General features: G+C 39.0%; 1 protein-coding gene across 12 annotated transcripts in view; it reads left to right on the forward strand.

The window, feature by feature from the left end:
• The window catches only part of BEND5 (BEN domain containing 5), a 925,317-nt gene that overhangs the window by 590,474 nt on the left and 311,081 nt on the right, over positions 1 to 23,762 (forward strand). The window contains exon 1 of one of the 12 annotated variants that reach the window (XM_072974489.1): positions 19,984 to 20,042. The exons of the other annotated variants lie outside the window; for them this stretch is intronic. Within the exon in view, the coding sequence (XP_072830590.1) occupies positions 20,041 to 20,042 (2 nt within the window). The 5' untranslated portion in view covers positions 19,984 to 20,040. Of the gene's footprint in view, positions 1 to 19,983; positions 20,043 to 23,762 lie in introns of those variants that run through there. 12 annotated transcript variants of the gene reach the window in all.

Raw genomic sequence — 23,762 nt, forward strand, 5'->3', positions numbered from 1 at the left:
ATACAGAGCTTATCATTGCCTCCAAGGTCCCCAGCTGGCATGCTTATTTTTTTCAGCTTCATCTCTAGCAACTCTAAAAATGACCCAACTACATGGTCTTCTTTCAGTGCCCATAAGGCACTAAGCTCTTCCCACTTTAGGGAAATCTCACAACTGTCCCTTCTAGCAAAATGACAGGAGGGGAAAGAGGAAGCCAGGAGTAAGGATAATACCCACATTTGTTAGGGCTGAGTAATAAATTTGACTGAGTTTTCTAGCAACCAAGGCAAGAAAAGATACAAGATCAGACATATGGCTCACACTACCCATTACAAAACTCAATGCAGTTTCTTAGGAAATACATGGGTTTTATTAACACTGAGACCCAGGGAAGGGGGAAAGGGTAGGTGGTCTTTAAAGAATATAGTTTATAATGTGATAAACAACATTCTCAGACATATTCTTAACATCAAGGAAAAAATTTCATTGGGCTATTTCTTGTAACATCTCTCATTATAGTTCTTTGTTATCTGCCACATTGAGAAAAGCAATCCTTTAAGAGACCAAAAGTGTTATCTTGTGCCCTGGTTTGATCCAAAGATAAATTTTAGAGTATCTCAAGGAGTGAATGAACTATATACATTTTAAGTTATTTCCATATATTTTTCTCTCAATTGAACTTTTCTTAAATATTGAGTGGCAAGTAACTTATGCTTGAGTATCTGACAGTTAACTAACTAGTATAATTTACATAGATTTTCTAAATAATTTGTGGTCTATGTAACCCTTTTCCAACAGAAAGTTTCTAATAATCAAACTTATCTATAAATTGGAGATAATAATTATCTTAAACAGATGTTATAAAGATCAGGTAATATAATATTACTGTGATAATAATGGTGGGCAGTAATAAAATAGTGATTAACAGACATTGAGCCATTGCTTGGAGCCACATACTGCTAATTGCTTTATTTGCATGATCTCATTAATACAACAAACTTTGAAAGATAACTATTATTTCACTCACTTTGAAAAATCAAAAACTGAGTATTAGAGAGTTTAAGTAAGTTGTCCAAGGTTACAGAATTGGTAAATGGGGGAGTCAGGATTCAGTTACAGTGGGTTGGATTCCAGCATTCTTACTCTTAACTACCATACTATAATTAACCGTATTTGGTGTTAAAAAATGGGTTAATAGTATTTTAATAGAGACACAACCTAAATTGTTGTTAATCAGTATAAGATTAATTTGATTGGACTATTTTTATTAGAAAGTGTTACATAGCCTGTTGCATTTTATTTGGTGTGACTTACCACATTTCATCAAATTTAAGAAGCCGTCAACTATAAGCTGCATCATTATTATATAAACTAGTGAGAAATAAAAATGTTGCCAATTAAACTTTGATGTGATGCTTTCATATTACATTGAATTTTTATTTTATATTTCCAGAAAGACCTCTTTTAAACTTAATTATACAGAGATTTTTTTATCATAGGTCTCCTTTGTGCATAGTAAGAAATTATGCAAATGAAATGTTAAGATACTTTGAAAACATTCAGAATCCAACTATTCCGAAATAGTTTTTGACTCAGAGCTGTGAATAAACACACTTTTCCGGAAGTAGTGGCTTTTGTGTCTTTAAGAACATGGTGATGCAGTCTTTCTTCACAGTGTCCATTGTCATCTTGGGATTTTCTCCCAAGCCACTGACACAACATTAGCAAATATATATACGTACTTAGGCAATGTCAGTGAGTTATGATGACAGTCACAGAGACTGTAAGATGTATCTGGATTTCAGAGATGTTAAATGAGGGGAAATGTATGTCTTACAATTAGCAACAAACTTATGTTCAGTAATTTGTACTTAGCTTGGCTTAAAAATATCACAATTTCAATGAGGATTTGCAACTGCAGTCTCATTCATTTCAGCCCAAGCACAGTAAATATGCAATGTATATTTCTTGACCAATTGGACTAGGTAATAGCTCTGGGATATGGGATATTGCCTTTACAAAATGTGCTTATGCTCAAGTTTTCAAGCTTCTCTTCTATAGCAGGTCCACTATAATGATAGTACTTTTTTCTTTCCTAAAACTATATCATAGAATATTTTATAATATCCTCTTTTTAACAGAAGAAAAATCATACAGAGAAAGACTGATTTCACCTTTCACACTGATATTTTATGTTACCCTAAGCAAGTGCTTATCTGTATAATTAGGAGAGTTATCTGCATAATCTCTAAGAGCATTGCCCACCCAAATAGTACTTAATCTCATATGCTAAGAGGGGAGCTAACATTTATGCTAAGCCAACTATGTTCTTTTTTATTTCTTATATATTATCTTAATCTTCAAAATAACTCTATTTCTATAGCTATAGAATATTTGATAAAACAGACTTTTGAACATTAACTAATTACTTCAGGTGTTAGGTACTAAGGGAAAAAAGCTGGGATTCCAAGCATGTCTTAACTGATTCCAATCTGAGATCCCCTACATTACACATTGCCTCTCTGAGTCCTCCAAACTTTGACTCAGCAGAACATAGGCAGAGCTAGGCAGTTGGTAAGATTGTGAAATAGGTACATTATATTGTTTGAAATGTCAGACTCAAAGTTAGAATGCATCTCAATTTAGTTCCAAAACCTTCCTGACAACCTACTCTTTGCTTGTGCTGAATGCTGAAAAAGTAGAGCAAAATCACATTACTGTCCTTAGGAGCTCACAGTTTAGTTAAGTATCTTTCAAAATATATTCTTTGCAGCCTTACAGTGCATTCATCATTATTTACCAGCTATTTATTGAGGACCCACCTTTTTGGTGGGGATTAAGTATATCTCAGTAAATAAAATACATATGGTTTCTTCCTTCATGGGCCTTGTGGTCTAATGATAGAGAGAGACAGGACACAAGTAAACAATTAAATATATATGTAATTTAAAACTGTGATAAGCTATGAAACCTTAACATGAGAAACAAAATAGCATGAGAGTCACACAGACGTTATAGGCAAAGGAGACCTCCTGAGGAGGTAAAATTTAATCTGCAGCTTGAAGAACTTAGAAGGAGGGAAAGGAAATGCAGTAAAGATCATGCCAAACAGAGGGTAGAGAATGCTGAAAACCTCTGGTGGGAAAGATAAAATTTGAGGAATTGAAAAGAGAAAAGTAGCAGAAGATGATACTGGAGAGAGAGGCAGGGTTAAAATCAGGCAAGGCTTCAAATCCACATTAGAACTTTTGATTTTCTTCATAATGCAAAGGGAAGGCATTGAAGGCCTTTCAATGGGGCAGATGGTCAGAGGAGAGAGATTAACATTTAGGCAAATTGATGTTCTTCTTTTCCTTTGGTTAAAAAAAAATACTTTGGCTTCTAGGGAGAATTGAATATAGTGAACTACTATAGAATATAGAGTTAGGAAGAAGGCTCTTGTAGAAGTGAGATCATAGGTGCTTGGATTAGGATGGGTGGCAGTAGAAATGAAAGAAGTTAAAGGATTTGAGATGCATCAACAAAAAATTAATCGGTTGATCTAAGAAAGAAATGGAAAATTTTATTAGAAGCCAAATTGAAGATTATAACCTGGGAACAGCATCTCAGAAAGCTCTGAGAACAGTTCTGCAGTGATAAAAGTTTTTGGAGACTGAAGGTTATACATTAAATGGTGTATTATTAATAGTTTACACAATCCAGATCTAAGTGTCATACTGGACCCTTTATAAGATCAAGAAGAAATGTTATGTTTCAAGGAGTTGTCTTGTTGATGCTAGGAGAGTGTTGCTGTTTATGGTTGAGCAGGTATTTCTACTGATGGGGAAGGTTTGGTCGTTGCATAATGAAGATACACAGTGCACAGTAGAGGGGAAAGTGGGAGCCAGAAGGCAGAGAATATATTTTATGTTTAAATGTTTCTTGTCATGCCATAAAATATGAATTTTATTTCATAGATGTGCACTGAAAATTAGATTATTGAAAGATTGATTATATCTGGGAATAAAGAGAGAGTGAGGAATCAAGATTGAGTTCAGGTTTCTTGGGCAACTGGTTGAATAATACTGCCATTGACTGCGCTGGGGAAGTTTGAAAGGTGAGGATTGTGGGTGGAATAGGGGAGTTGGCATGTTTATTTTGAAAATATTGTTTTAGACACCTGTGAGATCTCTAAGGGAAGATATATAGTAGTCTTCTGGATATACAAGGCTGGAGTTCAGATGAAAAGTTTGGGCTAGAAACATATATTTGAGAGTTCTTACTATATACATTTTATTTAATGCCTGTATTTGGATGAGAAAATCCTAGGGAGAAAAGTGGAGAGAAAAGGAGTAAGATGGTATGGGGTCAAAACCTAAGGAATTTCAGTATTTAGAGATGGGACAGAAGAGAAGGGTACCACGTAGAAATCAAAAAGTAAGTGGCCAGAAGTAGGAAGAAAAGTAAGAGTACAGTGAACTGAATTGTAATTGAAGAATATGAGGTGCTGGCAGCATGCATATGCAGTACGACCAAGAAGAGCAGAGAAGTGGGCGGTATGGTGTATGGGATGTGGGATCCTGGAGTCACAGTTATTTGCTAATGGTGATGATCCAGGGAGAAAGCAGGATGGATGATGTAAGAGACACAGGAGATGACCAAGAGTGCAGTCCTTGAGAAAGTAAGTGTAATAGGATCCAGAGGACACGCTACGGGCCTTTGTTAGGAAGAAGGACACCTTCATCCACGGTAACAGGATTATAGAAAGAAACAGGCACGTTTCTAATTTTGGTTATGGGAACATGAGGATGCTCCCATCTGATGGTTTCTAAAATAGAAAGCATTAGATGAGATTATCCTATAAGAATGATGGTGAGGGAAAAAGAATAATGGTTTCCAAGAGATAGAAGAAGTCTGAACTAGGTATTTTCAGAGAAAAAATGAGAAACCTACTTACCAGAATAACCTTGTAGAATTGCTGAGCAGTGATAACAGCTGCTTGCGGACTGATATTATGAGTTGAAAGTGTAGTTATTTTAACTAGGTATGTGATTTTCTCCAGCTACTCTAGGCCTGTATGGGATAGGTAGAAGGGTTCATTCTGGGTTTGAATTTTGCAACATGAGGAAAAAAATGGATGGAGACGAGGGGATTGAAGGTTTCTTATGAGGAAATTATTATAATGTTGGACTTGGATAGAAGGACAGGAAGGGAGCTGATGGCTATAAAGTAGGAGTATCAATGGCTTAGACTTCAAAGAATTACTGTTAAGTAAATGCTTCAGCAAATTAGCTTGAAATTTGCAGTTGGAGAACATGCTGTGGACATTTGAGATTGTAGGTAGGGTAGAGTGTATAAGTATATGTGTGTGCATGTGTGTGTGTATTTGAGAAAGAGATGGTGGTGGCAAGAGGAGATGAACTGGAGCAGAGAATGATTAGTTGAGATCCTTTTTATTCATTCAAAAAGTATTTATTTAGTACTTACCGTAAGCCACAGATTGTTCTGTTTGCTCAGGATATAGTATTGATAAAAATGCCGTGATGTTGAATGGATCATCTGCATGAATGTGGAAATCACTAAGCAAGATGGTAGAAAGTATGTGGGGAGAGAAGGAGCCAGTAAGGCAAAAATTGGGACTGTTGATAGGTAAAGCAAGATTAGTGAATCTAATGATCCACTGAAGTGTAAGCCATGGTGTACTGGCACCTATGCGATACTGTTAACAACAGCAAGAGGAACAGAAACAAGAATAATAAGGAATACTTAAATAATATTTATGTGCCAAGCACTGTACTAAGGATTAACATTTATTAATTCACTTTATTCATAAAACTACCCTATGAGATAGGCACTATTATTCCATTGTTCTGAGTAAACCATGTTTTGGAGGAAGGAAGGAAGGAGAGGGTGGGAGCTTGGGCTGGATTAGGAGAGGCCAGAATGGAGAGGAGTGATCAGGGGAGGACAGATGCCAGAGGAGGTAGCAGTGACTGAGGGGAATCGATAGGTAAGTGTGGTGGGATGACCCCTAATGAGCGTTCAGTTGAGGTGAGCAGTGGGTTCTAGTGCTGGATTCACCAGTAGGTGCTGGCTTCCATGGCAGCTGTCTCCTTAGAGCACAGGAGAGGTATAGCCAACACAACTGGAGACTCTCCTCCCCACATCAAGGGAAGCAAAAGGTAATTCTACCAAAGAGAAAGTGAGCTCATACCTGCTTCCTGCCCTCTACTGTTCTTAGAACAGCTGTGCTTTTAATTGTTCAAGATTATAGGCTTTATGTTAGTTTTTTAGAAACAAAGGCTTTGTTTAAAAATTATAATGGTACATTTGAAAAACTCTGGTCTGGGAGATCATTTAATCTTAAGAATATTCAGTCCAACCCCCTCATTTCTCAGATAGGGAACTAACAGCCCAGAGAGGTGATAGGACTTGTTGAAGGTCACACAGTAAGTTCTTGGTAGAATCAGGTTTATTTCTCCTGGCTCCCAGTCTAGTGCTCTTTGCCACACCCACTTGACTCAGGTTTAGAGCCTTAACGAATTCTCTAGGGTAAAGAGTGCAGTAAGCTTCTGCTGCACTCTCCTTTTCTGTGTCTGATCTGTCTCCTAGCAGCCTACACTTGGGATATTTAATAATTCATGTTATGTTAATTACACCATAACCCCTATCTCTGCTGACTGTATTCTACTAAGAAATCATTCACTGTTTTGTCAATAACCCTGAGTGTCCTCTTGTGACAGTATAGAGAGATGAGGTCTCTCGGCAAGCTTTGCTCACGTTGGCAGCAGTGCTGGGTCCCATACTTGCAGAACTACTGGCAGAAAGTAATTTCCCTGATGGCCTGACTCTAGAGAGGGCGTTGTGTTCTTGTTTACAGTCACCCAAAAAGCCACTGTGCTGTCATTAAACAGAGCTCTCTCACCCTTCCCCTTATCTGCTTTTCTGTTTTCTATTTCCTTTCATTCTTTTTAAGTGTGCAGAAACTTCCTTTTGTTAAAAAATCTGGTGTCCCAGAATGGAATGACAGGAATTTTCTGGTGTTTGTTCACTGATGTCTCCCAGGCATCTGGAGTAGTGGCTAATACATAATAGATGGTCAATAAATATTTGTTGAATGAGTGAATACATGAACAAATAAGTGAATGAATAATATCTAGATAATTGCTACTAAAAATCTGATATCAGAGAAGTAGCTGTGGAATGGACCATCTGCTGCATCTTCCTCACAGTATAGAGGGCTGAGAGCCAAGAACCCTGGGTACTAGTCTTGCCTGGACTAAAGAGATGAAGCAAAGAGAGAGAACCTTCCAAGGTCATCTGTCCAAACAGTCTATGGAAATTAGATGCCAGCTGTGGTGCCCTAGTGTTTGAGATTTATATGAAATTAGCTGAAAGCACCCACCCCCTGTGCAGTGGGAGCTCTACATTCCTCTTAACCCCTGCCAGAGTTTGTTGTGAGTTGGGGTGAGTTTTGATATTCTGAATTACTGTTGACTCCAAGCTGTCTAAATTAGTTCAGTTTATGGACCATATTGTTGTCCTGCATATGATGTCCTTACTGACCCAGACAAGGAACTCAGCTCCTCTCCTGAGGATACCTAAATTCACACACACACACACACACACCCCTCAACATACACACATGTATTCATGCATGTCCACATACACATACCTACAAAAAAATTAACCTAATGTGTAAAACTTTTGTTTGTGGATCAAATTTTCCTGAAGATTTGGGGAGATGAAAAGAATTTATTTAATACAACTCAAAAAAACCCCTTAACTCTAATATTAGTCACACCTGTTCTTAAAACATCTTTAGCTATTTCTGTTAAATTGAGCTCATCTTCCCCTGTATCTCAATCATATGTATCTTAGTCCATTCTTCCCACTTCCCTTTCCTTTATCATCTGTTTGTTTCATCTTTAGATTCATATTCACTACCTGTAAATTACAAGAATTCCAATTTTTTTTCCTTGTTGCCATTTGAAGCTCATGACCTTACAATTTTGTTTTCTATCTCCAAGTAGCTTGTCATAGTATTTTTCCAAAATAAGGCAGTTCCCTTCTCAAGATGTTTCCTTCCAGTGATACTATTGGAAGGATACTGAGATATTTCGTAGTATTTATTGAAAAGTTGAACAACAGAGCCTTGAGGAATTCTTCAAGCATCACTTGGGGGATCTCAGCAGTAAAGTTCATAGAATGTCTAATCAGGTATTAACATGAATATGACTCAGTATCAACAAAACCATCCTTTTTTCTCCATTTCCAGTTTCAACTTTCCCAGAAAGGGACTTTGATTGTTGTGACCTGTCGTGATTCAGTGAGCTATGTCCAGGGACAGTATCATGTTAAACAGACAAGGCCATATGCCCACTTCTGGACACTGGAGCCATTTCCAGGTCATGCACAATCACTGGGAATTCAGTTGCCACCCCAACCAGTATCTTCCACACTGCTTCTCTTAGGACTAAACTTTATGCTGGCACTCTCCATTCATTCAAAAGGTATTTTCTAGGAACATGTTCAAAATGGGCCCTGAATGGTGGAATATAGAGACAAATAAAAAGGTATGTTCTGGGAATCATCAGTATTACTGCCAGTGATTGGAGTGAGGAACACTTGTGAGATTCTGTGTGATTTAAGCCAGAAGATAAAACCCTTTTAGTGGTAAAGAATTGAGTATTCAAGAAAAAACTAGATGGAAACACCCGTTATCCATTGTTATGGATATCTCAGGAATGTTGTGTAGTTCTCCAGTCTTTCAGAAATGCTTTGAGAGCAGCCAGGTAGCATTGTGGGCCCTCAGCAAAGAGATTTTGAATCCATTGTGGTTACGCAAACTGAACCCTTAGATAAAGTGGTGAGTGATATGTTTCCAAATTCTGTTTACCTCTTCTCACTTAAAGAATGATATTAGGACTTGCCTCCATTTTAAAGGGGTTTTTGTATTCACTTGTCCTTTCTGTACAAAGGATAGATAGCCAGTGTTTCTAATTTCACTCTTAGAGTTATTCGAGAGATGAAAAGAAAAAGAATGTAGCAGCAACAGAATTATCATCACAAAAATGAACATTTATTGAGAACTTATTGTGTCAGACATTGTGCTAAGAGTTTTCTGTGCATTTATACATTTCGTCCTCACAGTAATTATCTGAATTAGGTACTCTTAAAATAAATATCTGTATTACTTCACTGTATAGATAAGGAAACTAATGCTCAGATTCACTGAAGAACCTTCCCATGTCACGCAACTACTACATGGCAAAGGCAGGATGCAAACATAGATCCATTGACTCTAACACTTGTGCTTATTACCATTATGCTAAGAGGCTCCTACCTTTTCCCCTAAAGTGTAGTGAAAAGAGGATGGTATTGAAACCAGGATATTAGGATATGTGGAGTTAGCTCTCTATCAGCTCATTGTGTGACCTTGGACAAACTGTTTCTTCTTCCTGCATTTCACTTTCCCCACCTGCATTTGGTGAGGCATGGACAGATTTCTAAGAACCCTTTTAATGCCAAAGTTCTATAATCCTACTAGCTCTCAGAAGCCTCTTATAAAAGTCTTGTGCCCTGTGAATTTTTTGCTGTTCACAAACACTGTTCTTAGAAAGGCCCTTGGGACTGATTCTTAGGAACACAATTCTGAGGTTCCTTTTCAGTACACTCTTTCCATCGAAAAAAAGTTTGCAAAGGCCACTCCATCTTGCCACCTGGCAGCATTTGTTTACATCAAGCTGTTTCGTGCATGGTAGATGACTATTACTCTTAATGTCAATGCCTAAAATAAATAAATAAATGCATAATGCCTGCTCTGGATCTGGTAAAATGCATTCTACTTAAAGTAACAAATTCATATCAGCAAAATGTTTAATATTGATTTGGGGAAGAAGGCTGAAGACTGAAATGCAGATTGCTAGCAAACAGCACATTTTCCGCAGAAGAAATGTGATATGCTCCTCCAGCTGCAGGGGGGATTATTGAATGGGATTACTGAATTGGTAAACAGAGCAGTGGATGGTACTTTTTTTTTTAATGCAGTTGATAGGAAAAACAATCTTATCCATGTTTGGAGGTGAATATTTGGTCATTGCAAAACTATAAAAACTGTACTTCTCTATATAGGACCGTCTGAAGCCCACTTAGACTTAGAGTGGCCTATGAGAGGAGAGGAGGTTTGTAGTTCCCAGAGCTTTCTACCTGTAGCTTGGAGGTTTGGGGTGAGTGGATGGGAGGCAGTGGAAGTGCAACTGAAGAATTCTTGATCTTGGACTCAGAAAACCTTGATAGAATTCCAGCTCTGCCATGTTTAAGCTCTGTAACCTTGCTCAAGTTGCTTAAATTTTATGATCCCCACTCTTCCTCCATTGTAAAGTGGATATAAAGATCCAAGGGGTTAGTATCAATATGAAATGAAGGGGAAATGCGAGCAAATATTTTATTAAGCATTGTGTACATCCTGGTGCTTTTCTGCACCTTCCTGATCTATGAAATAAAATAATTATACCTGCTTCTCCTTTTCATGTGTGACAATGTTCATTCCTTAATAGCATGAATCATACTCTGCCCTTAAGGTGATCCAGGCAAATACGGGATTCAAACAAATCACAGGATAATCATGACACCCTGTGTCATTATCCAGGCACAGGGTGATATGGAGACAGAGGAGTTAATTTGAATTGTATCATAAGGACTCAGAAAATGCCTTCCAGAGGAGCAAGCATTTGAGTTTAGCCCTGGAGGATGAGAAATATTTAGCAGATGAACGAAGAGAGAGAGGGTGCTTAAGGCAGAGGAGTAGGAGGGATCAGGATGAGAAATGGCTTGGAGATGCACCAGTGTGTAGCACGTTCACACACTGAGGAATCTGCAGTAGGTTGGACATGGGTCAGTGAAATGAGGGCCTGGATTAGTTTTGATCTAGATTATTGAAGTATTTGAAAACCAAATTCAGACTTTATCCTTTAAGTAATGGAGAGTCAACATAGTTTTGTTTTCAGTGGAAGGAAGACTGCAATGAATTTGCATCATACATAGGTAAATGGTAGAGTTTTGAAGTCTGAAGAGTAGAAGTCAGAAGGACATTGGTCAAATATAACATGTTTTGCTGGGTGATCATTGGAAAGTGACTTAGACTCTCTGTACCTAAATTTCCCCAGACTTTGAAATGGAGGGAGTACAAATCCCAATTACTGGTTCCACAAAGATTTGGAGGGAACCTCCGAGGTTAAGACCCTTCTGCTAGGAAATGAGCATGGAAATGTGGGGTTGGGAGTGGGGAATGGAGGAGAATATTGACTTTTTAAAGGCTAAGCCAGCATGTTTTAGAACTTCATGACCTTAGGTAAATCTTTCCTGCATTTGGAGCTGCTCCCCATCTGCAAAGATGGGCCAGGTGATTTCTGAGGTCTTTGTCACTTTAACATTCTAAGTTTTCACCTTTCAGAACTGTTTCCAAAACTTTTCTTATATAAGCTCTTTTCAAAACCTAATCCTTCACCCTGGGCTTCAGTGTTACCTTTGACCCTCTTACCCATCTAGAAATGTTTCCAGTACTGTGCATGCATCATCCCAAGAGGCCAGGGTTAAAGGACCTCTTTCTCTGTTTTGCAAAGAGCATTGCTATAAACAGGGAGAGAGAAACCATAAGCCTCCAGCAGTAGACTGTATTCCTGATTTCTCAGTTGGAGGGGGTCCTCCAAAGAGAAACTGTTGAGTTAGCACTGAAAGGAGCTGAAAATGCTGAGAGATATTGGCTTTACTGGGTAATCAAGAAGTCATTGCCAAGGAGGTGGTTTGTGCATTCTTAAACTGAGTCATGTAGAAATTGATTATCAGACACTAGTATCTGATAACTGCTAACCACAGATTCTCATGATTGAATAGGGATCTGAATCGTGAATCAGTGAGCAGGACCCTAGCCCTAGAATGGATCTTAGAAAAATTTTTTCATGTCTTTTAACATCTTAGCAGTGGGTTTGTGGCTGACATGGGAGTGAAGGGAGAATAAGTGACAGAATTTTGCTTTAGTGGAAAAAGCAAATAGCCTTGGAGTCAGAAGACACAGGTTCAGTACAATCATGTACAAGTTGTATATAACTTTCAACAACTCAACCTTTCTGAGCCTTGATTGTCTCATCTGTATACTGGGTATTATAATAATATTTACTTCATGAGGGGGTTATGAAACTCACTTTTCGAAATGCATTCTTTCATTTATTCATCAAATTGATTCAACAACTACATACTAAAATCCTATTGTGTGTCAATAACTGTACAGGTATTAGAGAGATGATGGTGAACAAGACACAAAGTCTAATACTGTAAAATTATAAAGCATAGATCAAATGTTAATATTTTATATTATTATAATGGGTCCAGAAATTTTACTCACACCACAGAGACAAAATGTAGTATCTCTCTTTCTATAAAATAGCTCTTGTCTTCCTCAGGAGTTCCCATGTGCCTGGAAGCTTGGAAGAAAAAAATAACAGAAATACTAAATTTTATTCCAAACCAGCAAACTTAGTCCTGTGCCATGCCCCTTTATGTATGTGTTACTCTTTAGGTAAAATTGCTAGGTCTCTCAGATTTCTGCTTCCCTCCTGTGCTCTCTTCCTCCCTTCAAAAATAGTATGTGGCAGTACTGATCTAGTGACAATAATATATCCACAAGATGTTCTTTGGATCCTCTTTGATCTTGACTGTAAAGTGGCTAGTCTGGGTTACTCCTCAGACAGAAGACCACTGAGGTGTACTAGCCCTTCTGAGGGCATCTGTCTTAGTCAACTTTAGCTGCTATAACAAATACCACAGACTGGGTAGCTTAAAAAACAAATATTTTTCCTCACGGTTCTGGAGGCTTGAAGTCCAAGATCAAGATGCTGATTAGTTTCTGGTGAGGGCCCACTTCCTGGTTTTCAGGTGGCCACTATCTCACTGTGTGTTCACATAATAGAGAGAGAGATTGTCTCTCCCATGTTTCTTTTTATAAGGGCACTAATTACATTCATGAAAGCTTGATCCTCATGACTGAATTTCTCCCCAAAGATCCTACCTCCAATTATCATCACTTTGGGGATTAGGGCTTCAACACATGAATTTTGAGTGGGATACAAACATTTAGTCCGTAGCAGCATATGCTGCTAAAACCTACTGCTGGTGCCCTTTGTAGTCTTAGTCTCTCTCTCTTTCTCCCTCTCTCTCTCTCCCTCTCTCTCTCTCCCTCTCACTTGATCATGGCCTGGATATGCTCTCCGGTGGACATAGTTTCATATTGCCTCTTGTATGGTCTGCCTCAGGTAGTCTGCCCCTGCTGTGAGGACCTCTCACTAGCAAACTCACAGCCAGATTCTCAGTTAACTGCTGAGTCCTCTCATGGCGAAATATGGAAATTCTTAGTTCTTATTCACTCTCCATAGGAACCAAGTTGTTGTTATGGGAGAGCCCAGAGGAAGTTTATTTTGTAAGACCTAAATTGATAATAGAATATTCTTGAACTGTTATTTCTCTCATATTTTTCTGGATGTTTCTAAATGTCTCACCTCAAACACACACACACACACACACACACTCTCTCTCTCTTACACCCCTACTAAATTTCACATTGTCAAGGAGTCAGGATTTGAAGGTCTCTCTGACTCCAAAACTCATGTTCTTAGCCATTTACCTATATAAGTTAGTCTTACTTGGAAGCATGTGCTGATATCATTTGATTCATATATTGATAGATTAAAAAATGTTCTAAAGAACTTTTTATTCATTCATTGTTTTCATATGAAAAATTAAGAGAACTCAGACTCATAGATGGATGACTTTCACCCAGTATCACACAAAACCTGTAGGCCTCTGAGTCTACCTTCAGCTGGACCTTGAGTAGCTCTTACATGTGGGAAGCTTGTGCTGTCCTGGGTCCTGGTACTTTCAGTTTCAGCAATTTGGATTTGAATGTCAGCTCTGCCACTTAGTTATTAAGACATCTTACTGACATCTTTTAAGTTTTTATAATTATAAAAATAATTATTAAATAATTTTAATTTTTTATTTTGATTTTTAATAATCTTGAAATTATTAGGATAAAGGGAGATTAAGTAAAATGCCTAGCACAGAGTAGAAACTCAATAAATAGTAGTTCCCTTCTTTCCCAATTTCTTAGTGTTACTTCCTGGAACTCTCTTAGCTGCTGGCTTTGAAACTGTGTCTGCTGTGTCAGTTGAACCCTGCCTAACCCTCTGAATGTTTCCTGACTCCCTGGACTTGAGCCAACACCAGCTTGGATTTCTGATCCCTGGCCCTGTCATGCTACCTCCAGGACCCCAGAGTGCTTGACCCGACTTCAACCCTGGCACATGTTCTCCTGTCCCTCCCCACAAGCTGTCCAGTCTTGCCAGAACTTGTAAACATTGTGATGTACCAGAAAATTTCCCTTCAAGGAAGACTTATTGCCCTAGCTCCTGGGATTGCTCCCTGTATAGAGTTTTCAGCTGTAAGATCCTACAGGGATTGCCTCCACTACAGAGAGATGCCCAGCCCATGCCTCCTGGGGATTCCACATCCAGTCACTGATTGTGCAGGTCTAACTTTGGACAACTCTGAAAGGCCACTGTAGCTCCAGAGTTCCCCAAAGGTATAGCTGAGGCTGCCCTTGGGCTTGCGTCACATCTCACTTTTACCTTCACTTACTTCTTCTTCCGCAGGTGTTGATCCCAGGGGCACTCCTTAAACATCCTGAGTGCTAATCTCTATTTCAGTTTCTGCTTCATGGTGCCATGAGCAAGGTCCCCTCAAATTGCACCCCATTTGCAACACTATCAGTCCTGACCTTGTCCAACAGACCTTAGACTGTTCCTGCTCACACTCCAGAATGAGTCTGTATGTGTGTGTGCGTGTGCGTGTGTGTGTGAAGGGACAGATAGAGTCTTATTGCTCTGGTATCAAAAAAAGCCAAAGCCAAAGGGAGGACTTCTCACAACTTTCTGCTCTTGGGTTGTATTTAGTGAAGTCAGTTGGACTTTAATCTCGAACATCCTCTGTTCTTCTTGCCTGTGTCTTACTCTGACAAATCCTGGACACTAGGGACACAAGGTTAAATCAGCCCACTTTTGCAGTGAAAGTGTCACAATCTAGGGGGAGAGGCAGGCATAAATAAATTATAGTAAGCAGAGATAAGTGCAATAAAAGAGACACTTCCTGCCCCAGGGAACTTGGATAATGTTTTCCTGGCAGAATTTTTCTGCTGATTAAATGAAGCCACAAAGCACAATGCCTAGCACAGAGGAGACAGTTATTGAATCAAATCATCTTATTTTGCAGGTTAAAAGATTAGTGCCTGAGACATTAAGTGCCTTAAGTTCCCGTAGGTAGTTAGCAACCAAGCTGGGACTAGAACTCAAGATTCACCCTCCATGACTTTTTGAACTATGCACTTTGCCTCAAGAGGATAAAATGTGTGTGTACCATCTACTGATATTGTTTTTAGACCTGAACTTTTGGAAAATTGGCTGCCTCTCTCACAGTTTAGGCACTTGATATACCTAGTTTCCCACTGTGCCTTGCAAATTCTTTTGTTCTTGGCTGAAATGAGCCCAGCCACTGGCCAGTATTTCTGTTCCCACATCCCATTCCCCCTTCACGCTTAGTGGGTTGGCTAAGAAGCATCAGACAGCAGCAGTGACATTTACATGAAAAGAACCCATTGTGTCCTTTGTAAGGAATAGCACGTAGCTCTAAGCCATACTGCTTTACCATTTGCCTTCCTCTGGGAGGCTCTGGCAAGAGCTTGGCCTGCCTGAGGGAGCTGCCTGAGTTCTCACGCTGGAACTTATATTCCGTAATTAAAATCAATAGCAAAACAGACACACAGCAGAAAGGTCATAGAATACGACAGAAAACCGTTGGGTAACATATTGCCAGGTGTCAAAATAGATTTTAGAATTTTTCTTTAATCTGCAAATGCCTAAAGCCATCCGTGGGAGGGAGGTAGTGTGCCTGAAGGCCCAACCTCACCTGGCAATGGTTTAGCTAAAGAGAAGCCTCCCTGCTTAAACCCTTCAAGACCTGGCTTCCTCAGTTTAGCAGTGCCCCTTTAAAGTCTCTGATCGCCCTCATGTTATGAACTCAGGGCCAGTTTGGAGTGAACTCTTAGCCCTGGAGAACTGTTCATAGCCTGTGTCCTGAAACTTTCACCTTGGTCTACCCTAAGTTCCATTTCTTACACACACCTTGGAGTCCCTGCTTCCTGACCAATTGCTGTGACTACACCACACCTTTTCCCTTTATGATAATTGGTGTTATTTTTATGGCATTTTTCTGTCTCATATCATATCTATTCTTACATCTCAGGCTGGTATAACCCTGCCTTAAAGCAGCTCAGCTTTTTGGGACCTTTCCTAGTGCTGTCTTGTGTCTTCCTTGTCCAGCGTGACCAGATATAACTCCCTCTCCTCCATTCCGTATGCCTTCCTGGGGGAACTCGTCCTCCCTTGTTCATATACAGCACATCTAGGCTGGTCTTCTGTATGGGCCAGGCACGGAGTGAGGCTTGGGGTATTCACGTATTATGTTTAATTCTTACAGACTACAGTTAATCCTATAGCCATTCATTTACAGATGGTCTTAGCGTGAAGTGTCTTGTCATACTGTAGCAAGTCAGTGACAAGGCCAGAATTCAAGTCCACATCTCCTGTCTCTCAGACCCATGCTTGTTCCACCACAACAAGGCTCTCCCTTGCAGAGGCAATTACATAACTCCATTATGGCACATAACATGCTGCATTTTCAGTCAGGTGGAATAATGTGTCCATAGAGTCAGGAGGTCCAGAATAGTAATGTGCCTAAGTAACAGGCATGAAAGACTTTTCAGCAAACCTGAAAAAGCAGGCCTTGTTAAATAATTGCTTAGAGCCAAGGCTTTCTAGTTTCAAACACTGGACCATAGGCAAATGCCCAGTGGCCTTGGGACTTCCATGGGTGACCTCCAGAGAATCCAGGTATATCAGTGAGTCAGAACTTTGGTTTGTTTTTAAGCTTTTTATTAATGCTTAATATACAAACATAAAACTACAATTATCATAAATGTACAGCTTGATGAATTTTCACAGCCTGAACATGTAACCAGCACCCAGATCAAGAAATAGAAAATTGCCAGCATCTCAGAGGCCTTCCTTATGCTCCCCTCCCCAAAGAATAACTGATATCCTGACTTAGTTGCACAATGTATTTATCGCAATGTATTTATTTTACTGTTGATCACATTTGGGCACTTTCTAGCTTTGTGCGTTACAGATAGTATTCTAAGAATATTCTAGTATATGTCTCTTAGAGCACATATGTATGTACTTCTGTCAGGTGTATTTAAGAGTGAAAGTGTTCAGTCATTGAATATGCTTATTGTATTAGTTTCCTGTTGCTACTATAACAAATTATCACAAATTTAGTGGCTTAAAACAACAAAAATTTATTCTCTAACAGTTATAAAGTTAAGAAATCCAAAATGAGTCTTACGAGGTTAAAATCAAGGTGTTGGCAAAGCTGGTTCTTCCTGGAGGCTCCAGGGGAAAGTCTGTTTTCATGCCTTTTCCAGCTCTCTAGCACTATATTCCTTGCATTTTTTTTTCTTTATGGTTCCTTCTTCCGTATTCGAAGCCAGCAGCATAGCCTCTTCAAATCTCTCTTTGCTTCTGTCTTTACACTGACCTCTTTCTTATTAGAACCTTTGTGATCACATCAGGCCTACCCAGACAATCCAGAATAATTTCCCCATCTCAAGATCCCCAATTTAATCATATCTGGAAAGTCCTTTTTGCCATGTAATGTAACATTTGCAGGTTCCAGGGATTAGGATGGGGCTGTTCTTGGGGATGGGCCTCACTCAGCCTACTATACATGCTCTACCGTATAAATACTGCAAATATTACCAAGTAATACTCCTACCAGCAAAGTATGAGAATTCTGGTTGTTCCAAATCCTCATCAACTCTTGGTCTGCTCCATCCTTTTCACTTTAGTCAGACCTCTTGTTTCCTGTCTAGCTCACAAAGCTCTCCGCAAAGTCAAACATTCAGTATCCACAACTATGCCCAAGCCCTTTCTCTCTCTGAGCACAGTATTTCCTTCCCATTGCTATTTTGTGTTAAGCAAGAACATATTAAAAAGTGAGCTCTTTCAATGAAATGGGATACCTTATGAGGTGATACACATTTTGTCTCTAAATGTAGTTAAGCAGGAGCTAGATAAACATTTGTAAGAAAGCTGTAGAGGCAGATTCTATATTGAATAGAGGCACTTTTTTAGAACACACCAAAGATTTGAAGTTGAAGGACCGAGGTTTGATGCCTTTACTTCCTATACAACCATGAGCAAGTTATTTAACTTCTGTGAGTTTCAGTTTCCTTATTTTCATGATGGAGATATAACTAACTTTCATGTGTTTGCAATATTGGGCAAATGCTACTTCCTCCAGGTTTCCTGGTCACATAACCATTTCTGTAACATGGGGATTTTTTTTTTGAACATAGTTACCTACTTTTCTCATATCCCTGATAACACTGTACTGTGATAGAATATTTACTTACTGCTTCTTGTACGAGGTATTTTATGGGTGTGTTTATTACTGTACTTTCATGTTTAGCAGAATAAATTGCACATGGTAGGTGTGCAGTGAATGAATGAATCTTATTTTTGTCATAGGGCTGGTCTGAGTATCTAGTAAGATACTGGCAGTGAAAGCACTTTGTAAAGTTCAGAATACTTTCAAGATGCTTTGTGTTGTTCTTGTCATTAGTATTTTGTTGACCCAGGCGGTAAGTCTCAGGGTCAGTCACTGAAGCAGACTAGAGCCCCCTCATCAAGGAAAGATGCTAGGAGGGGAGTGACATTTGTTCCATCTGAATTTCTCTTTGAGGAGCATGGAGTGCTCTCTCTACAGGACACTAGTTTTGCCACTCTGAAGAGCAGCCCTAATTATGGGTGATAATTAGTTGCAATTTAAGGTCCTCAGGGCAATTTGTAGAGGTGCAAATTGCATCTAGGCTTTTCAGGATTTGATGTGCTTTCCCTTGATGTCTCATCCCTTCTCTCTTCCTGTGAAGTAAGAGCAGAGGAAGGAAAGGGAGCCTGAAGGAGGCCAAAACCTGAAGGTCATTTTGCTTTTCACTCTCCTCTGCAGAGTAAACTTCAAGTGTCATTCAGGTGGCTGCAGGCATTTGGGCAAGCAGAGCAGTGTTCAGAGGAGAGAGTCATTTACCCTTTCACTCCTTTGACAAACATTTGAGAGTTTTCTCTGTGCTGAGTGCTGAGAATGCAGAGGTGAGCAGATGTGGACTCCATGCCCTTGAGTTACTCACAATCTAGTGGGAAAGACAGACACGAAAATAAACAGTTGCAAGGTAGTCTGATAATGCTTCTAGAAAGAGAAACAATGAAGTTGATAATGACAACTACCATTTATTACTCATGTAACAGTCCAGATGCTTTACATTTGTTTTCTTTAATTTTTGTAACTGTAAAATCTCTTAATTCCCTTTTTCAGATGAGGAAAATGAGGCTCAAAGAACTAATTGGAAAGGTAGCAGCAAGTTTGGTGAGGTTACCGAAGTGAGGGAAACAGTAAGGTTCACTGTCCAGGACAGACAGAATGTTTGGATAAAGAGATGGATCTGTTATTAGCCAAAACGGAAAGGTGAACCTAAGAAAATTAGCCTAACAAATAAGTTCTGATTTGCCTTGCCTCCTAAGTCTATTTTTCTCTATTTCCTGGGTTTCCACCCTCAGAACATTATTCTTTATCTTAAGATTTTGAATCTTCTTGATATATAAAGTAGGTAGGTGAAAAGAAAGTAGGATTTAAGTTAGAAGGGACAAAATGATGGCCTCAAACCCAATCATTTAATAGCTGACAACCAGAAGTGTGATTCTCTCAAGCCAGCCAATGATTTGGAAACCCTCTAATCTGATATTCTTTAAATATTCTTTTGATAGTTTAATCTAAGGAACAGTCTTAGTGCTGCACGGGTGGAAGAGGACACAAAGAAGACCCCCGGTTACAGTACACAGCTTCTGCTCTATTATCTTGAAAATGTGAGCATTGATCTCATATTTGCAAACCCTCTCAGCAAATGAAAGCCTGAAGCTAAGGACCTACCTCGCCTTTGTAACCTATTAGTGAAAATCTGTTGTAGTGCAGGCATGGGAGTCTTCTCCACACATCTTTGCCCCAATATCTTGCCAAGGTATTACTTCCAACCACATAGTGGGTAGTTCTACCATCATCTCATCATACTTTCAGTTACATTGAATGGATCTTAGAGTGTAGCATCATTGGCCTCTGCCCCTGTGCCCCTCCTCCTAATCAAAGTCTGGTTTGACTTTTACCTCGTCTCTTACCTTCTAAAATTGAAATAGTGGTAATACCTACTGTTGCTCCTAAGTCCAAACTCATTTGCTGCGAACTTCCCTAGGGAATGACTGTGCCAAGCATGTGGGTCCAATGGAAAAGGCTTGAAGGTTTCAGACTTCCTAGCTACAGCTCCTCTGCCCCTGCTTGGGTTTTAGAGTGCAATAGATTTGGGGAGTGGTTTCTCTTCTATTGAAGGCATAAAAAACCTTTGACCATCTTTACCTTTTCTGTGCTAAGACTTAAGAGAAATATATTTGTAGAATGGGAGTCTTTGGCTTAGCCAGTGCCTTTGTCCTGGGGAATAAAGAATGAAAAGACAGGGCCCTTGAGGAGAAAGGAAAGGACTCCTTGCGTAGGGCTATTTTCAGGCTCTGGGTGTGAGAGATAAAGACAAAGAGGTCCTTAAGTGAGAAGAGAGGCAAGAATATCCAAAAGAAGTCCTAGCCAAGAATAAAAATTAAGAATACCTCGTATTTCCTGAACATCTTCAAAGTGCCAAGCACTGTCACAGAATCCTTGCTTATTTTATTTACCACAATCGTCAAACAACCCTATGAGTTACATATTATTTCACCCACTATGTAGACAAAGAAATATAGGCTCAGAGACTTTGCATCACCCAGCTAGTACACTGTAGAGCTGGAACTTTACTACAGGTCTCTCTAACTCAAAGGGCTACATTCTTTTCGCATGGCATGCTCTTTCTATTCCTCTGGGATTAGTCACTCCAGATTAAAATGATTTAGTTATTGAATATACCTTGAAAGTTTCCAAAACACAATCCTTTTTGTTGTTTTAAATGAGTTGTTTGTTTTACATTCCCTTGAGTTTTGGGGTAGTATGTAGTTAATGAATGAATTAAATAATTGACTAAACCCATTTTTCTATTAACATTATAACAGCACTTCCATTAATATGAAAATATGAATATGTCTCAGAGAAGTTTCCTTTGACATTATAATGACTATATTAAAATTTCAAATATAATAATGAAATTCTAATTGTTTTACAGAAACAATTAAAAAAGGCTATATATAAATGCTCTGAAAGAACTATGGGATGTTCATGAAGTACCAAAGAGGAATTTTCAGAGACATTGATATGAAAAAAGCACATAATTTTCATTAAATTGGGCTGTAATTGCAAAATCATAGTCATTTAAAGAGAATCTTTTGTTTTGAGCATTATACTGAACAACACAAAAGTTGGCAGGTTAAAGCATACAATGTGGCAATTTAGACAAAGAAGTGTAATCCAAATTCAGGTTTATTTAAAGGCTTGCATGACCTCTTTATGTGGGTGCAATGCATATATTCCGCTTGTCCCACCTGACCGTCTCTTCACCCTTTTACATCGCCTTCCACCTCACTCCCAGGCTGACCTGTATGGATCACCTCAGCAGACTCCCTTGACATATGATTTCTGTTTCCATTCAGCTAATCAGGGGTACCACCAAAAGATGAGAGGGAGGAAGAAACAGTAATGTGGTATATATTTCTCCAGTTTGCTCCCTGAGGGGTCATACTGGCTGGCTATGTCCTTTGATTGAGGTCATAGTTACTATAAAGTGGCTCCCTCAACTTCCAAAGTCTGGTAACCACTCCCACCCTTTCTATTTCCTGCCTCCAGATGGTATCTCATCTCTAGTTACAGAACTATCCATACTGGTTTCCCTGCACTCTGCTTCCACGTTTGAAAATAGTTTTGCTTTAAACTCTCTTTCTGTGTTAGCTAGTTTGAGTGTGCTGCCTAGTTTCTTGCTGGGACCCTAAGTATTAACCTCTATGTGGTATTGGGTTTACTTGTTCATCTTGGTTTGGGTTTTGGTTTTATCACAAAATCATGGAATTGTCTCAGTTCAAGTGCTATATTTTATGCAAGTCCTATCATCTATCTAGACTTTATATCATCTCTAAATTGGAAATAATGATTTCTACATCTCACGTTCTTCGGATGAAATGAACTAAGTTGAGTAAAGTATTTAGCACAATTATTGACACATAGTAGATGCTCTGAAAATACTGGTTTCCTCTTCTTTTCTTTTCTGCATTGCTTAGCACTTCTATTTGTTTAATGAGAATATATGATTTTGGGAAACTGTTGGAGCAGGCAACACTTTGGTAAATGTGACAGTGAATTTTTAGGCACTGGAGATGTTTAAGGCTAGCCTCAGTGCTACTTGGCAGAAATGCTAATTCTGGGAACTAAATGAAAAGCCAGTGTGATGAATGAAGATCTCATACCCTCCTCCATAATACAAGACCCAGCTCCACCGTTTCTGATGAAGGAATTGATTTCCTGGGATGCTCTAGTAGTGCCCACATTACAAAGGATAGGATTCCAAAGTGAGCCTGTTCCTTGGCCTGCTCACCCATCCTCACCTAGATTCTCTATTATAATTCCTTGAATAGGACTTTAAAAGTGGCCATGCTAAGTAAAATAAGCCAGACAGAGGAAGATAAATACTGTATGATATCACTTACTTGAAATCTTAGAATAAAAAAGTTGAACTCATAGAAACAGAGATTCAAAAAAGTGGTTGCCAGGGTATAGGGGTGGGGGAAGTAGGGAGAAGTTGGTTAAAGGGTACAAACCTTCAGTTTTAAGATGAATAAGGTCTGAGGATCTAATGTATAACATGTTGACTGTAGTTGATAATATGATATTGTATAATTACTTTTTGCTAAGAGAACAGAACTTAGTGTTCTTACCAGAAAAAAAAAAAAGGTACATATGTGAGGTGATGAATGTGTTAGTTAAGTCAGTGGTGGGAATCCTTTTAAAATGAGTATGTATAACAAATCATGTTGTACACTTCAAATATATTGCAGTTTTTATCAGTTACACCTTAATAAAGCTAGGGAAAAAGTGACCTTGCAACCTTGAGTCTGGCTGGCTCCAAATGTATCTCACTCACCTACCACACACCCTTTGTATCCATGCCCATTTCGTTTAATAAATATTTGTCACCACATATGTGCCAGTCCTTTTGTTTGACTCTGGAGGAACAGCATTCAATTAATAGATATTTATTGATCACTTACTGTCTGCTAGGTTCTATTCTAGGTCCTGGGGATATAACCTGAACAAAACAGTCTTTTTCCTCAAGAAGCTTTAATTCTAGTGGGTGAGACACACAGTAAAATAAATATATACTATGATATCAGCTACTGGTAGGTGACATGAAGAAAAGGAAAACAGGAAAAAGAAATAGGAAGTTATAGAAGGAGGGTTATTTTGATAGTATGGGACATCTGGGAAAAAATCTGAATGAAATAAGGGAGTGAGCCATCTGAAGATATAGAGAAGAGCATTCCAGGCAAAGGGAACAGCATGAGTTAAGGCCCAGAGATGAGGACAAGCAAGGAGGCCAACATAACTGAGCAGAGTGAGCAAGTGGT

This window comes from Vicugna pacos, chromosome 13 (genome assembly GCF_048564905.1).
Source record: "Vicugna pacos chromosome 13, VicPac4, whole genome shotgun sequence".
NCBI lineage: Eukaryota > Metazoa > Chordata > Mammalia > Artiodactyla > Camelidae > Vicugna > Vicugna pacos.